Source organism: Myotis brandtii, unplaced genomic scaffold, assembly GCF_000412655.1.
Source record: "Myotis brandtii unplaced genomic scaffold, ASM41265v1 scaffold532, whole genome shotgun sequence".
Taxonomy (NCBI): domain Eukaryota; kingdom Metazoa; phylum Chordata; class Mammalia; order Chiroptera; family Vespertilionidae; genus Myotis; species Myotis brandtii.
Window position 1 is genome coordinate 237,557 of NW_005369955.1, and position 2,114 is coordinate 239,670.

The window sequence follows — 2,114 nt, forward strand, 5'->3', positions numbered from 1 at the left end:
CTGACCCTGGTCACACCCTGAGCCCTGACCCTGGTCACACCCTGAGCTCTGACCCTGGTCACACCCTGAGCCCTGACCCTGGTCACACCCTGAGCTCTGACCCTGGTCACACCCTGAGCTCTGACCCTGGTCACACCCTGAGCTCTGACCCTGGTCACACCCTGAGCTCTGACCCTGGTCACACCCTGAGCTCTGACCCTGGTCACACCCTGAGCTCTGACCCTGGTCACACCCTGAGCTCTGACCCTGGTCACACCCTGAGCTCTGACCCTGGTCACACCCTGAGCTCTGACCCTGGTCACACCCTGAGCTCTGACCCTGGTCACACCCTGAGCTCTGACCCTGGTCACACCCTGAGCTCTGACCCTGGTCACACCCTGAGCTCTGACCCTGGTCACACCCTGAGCTCTGACCCTGGTCACACCCTGAGCTCTGACCCTGGTCACACCCTGAGCTCTGACCCTGGTCACACCCTGAGCTCTGACCCTGGTCACACCCTGAGCTCTGACCCTGGTCACACCCTGAGCTCTGACCCTGGTCACACCCTGAGCTCTGACCCTGGTCACACCCTGAGCTCTGACCCTGGTCACACCCTGAGCTCTGACCCTGGTCACACCCTGAGCTCTGACCCTGGTCACACCCTGAGCTCTGACCCTGGTCACACCCTGAGCCTAGATCCTGGTCACACCTTGAGCCCTGACCCTGGTCACACTCTGAGCCCTGACCCTGGTCACACCTTGAGCCCTGACCCTGGTCACACGTGGAGCGCTGACCCGACCACAGGCTGAGGGCTGTGCCCAGTCATCCGGGTTCTATTATCTCACGGGCCTCCGTGGTGAGGAGACAGCCCCTGAGGGGCCCCCGGCCCATGTCCAGGGCGCCCACTGCCTCCCCATTCGATGCTCACGCTCCTCTCAGGCCCCGGTCCCTGTGCGAGGAGGACGGGGCGCAGGCTGCAGGGGGAAGAGGCAGCGCACAGCCGGGCCCTGCACGCAGCAGGGAGCTCGCCCCACACCAGGCTTCTCTGGAGGGAGGGAGGGAGGCCGCGTGAGGGACGGAGGCTCTGCAGACACACGTGGCCACACCTGCTGGGCCTCCAACACCCGTCGCCTGCCACCCTCCGAGGACGCGGTCGGGCGTCCTGGGGCCTGCGCAGGCCATGGAGCTGGCCTCCACGTCACTCCCCCACCTGCCTGACTCTAGGCTGTTTCAGGGCCGCTGCTCACCTGGGGGCCTCCCTCCTCCTTCCAGCTCAGCCCCTACAGAGGCCAAAGGCCAACAAAGGGCACAGGGCTGCTCCCCCTGCTTCTGAACCGGCCTCGGTTCAGGCAGCTGGAGTCCACCTGCCCACACGCCGGGCCCCCAGGAGCCAGCGGGTCCGCCGGCAGCCCCACCCCGAGCTCCCCGGGAGTCCCCCCTGGGGCATCAGGTAACCAGCATGACGGCTTTGCCCCCACTGGGCTGACAGCGACAAGTCACTCTCGGGAGGCCAAGGGCAGCGTGGCCAGGCTCGCTGGCACCTTGCCCGCCGGCCACTCACCTCGATGAAGGTGCTGAGGGTGGCGTTGGTGGGGTTGTGCGTGATGAGGAACCGCATGTTCTTGTAGCTCACCTCCACGGGGGCCGGCCGGTTCATGCGGGCCATGACGGTGTGGGACACGGACGGAGGAGCCCCCAGCCCCCCACACCCGAGAACGGATCCCTGTGCTTGTCCGAGAGAGAGGAAACGCTTTAAAAACCCGCCCCCACACCCCGCACAAATATTGTGCAAATACTTGGGAGGGGGCAGGACGCTGCCCGGTGCGTGGATACTTAGAATACAAAACTCAACTCTTTAAAAAAGGAAAAGAAGACGCAGCCCCCACCGGAAGGGAAGCCGCCGTCAGACCGAGAATTACAAAAGGGCCGCGAGAAAAATAACCACGGAAACTCGGCAAAGAAAACGTCAAAAAGCCCCGCGTTCGTCCGGCTGTGCTGTCCGTGTCCTGCGCGGTGCCCGTGGCAGGGGACGTGGTCCCGGCATCGGTGGACGGGTGGCCAGGCCCCTTCTCTCAAAGGCGGGCCCCAAGCCCCGAGGACCGGAGGAAGCCAAACTGGAACTGAACCGAAAGGGC

The 2,114-nt window shown here is 64.9% G+C and overlaps 1 protein-coding gene across 1 annotated transcript in view; it reads right to left on the reverse strand.

Annotated features, from left to right (window-relative positions):
• Positions 1 to 2,108, reverse strand: part of PTP4A3 (protein tyrosine phosphatase type IVA, member 3) — an 8,992-nt gene extending 6,884 nt beyond the window's left edge. The window contains exon 1 of the mRNA XM_005877794.2: positions 1,541 to 2,108. Coding sequence (XP_005877856.2) covers positions 1,541 to 1,645 — 105 coding nt within the window. The 5' untranslated portion in view covers positions 1,646 to 2,108. The remainder of the gene's footprint in view (positions 1 to 1,540) is intronic.
• Between the last annotated feature and the right edge of the window lie 6 nt (positions 2,109 to 2,114).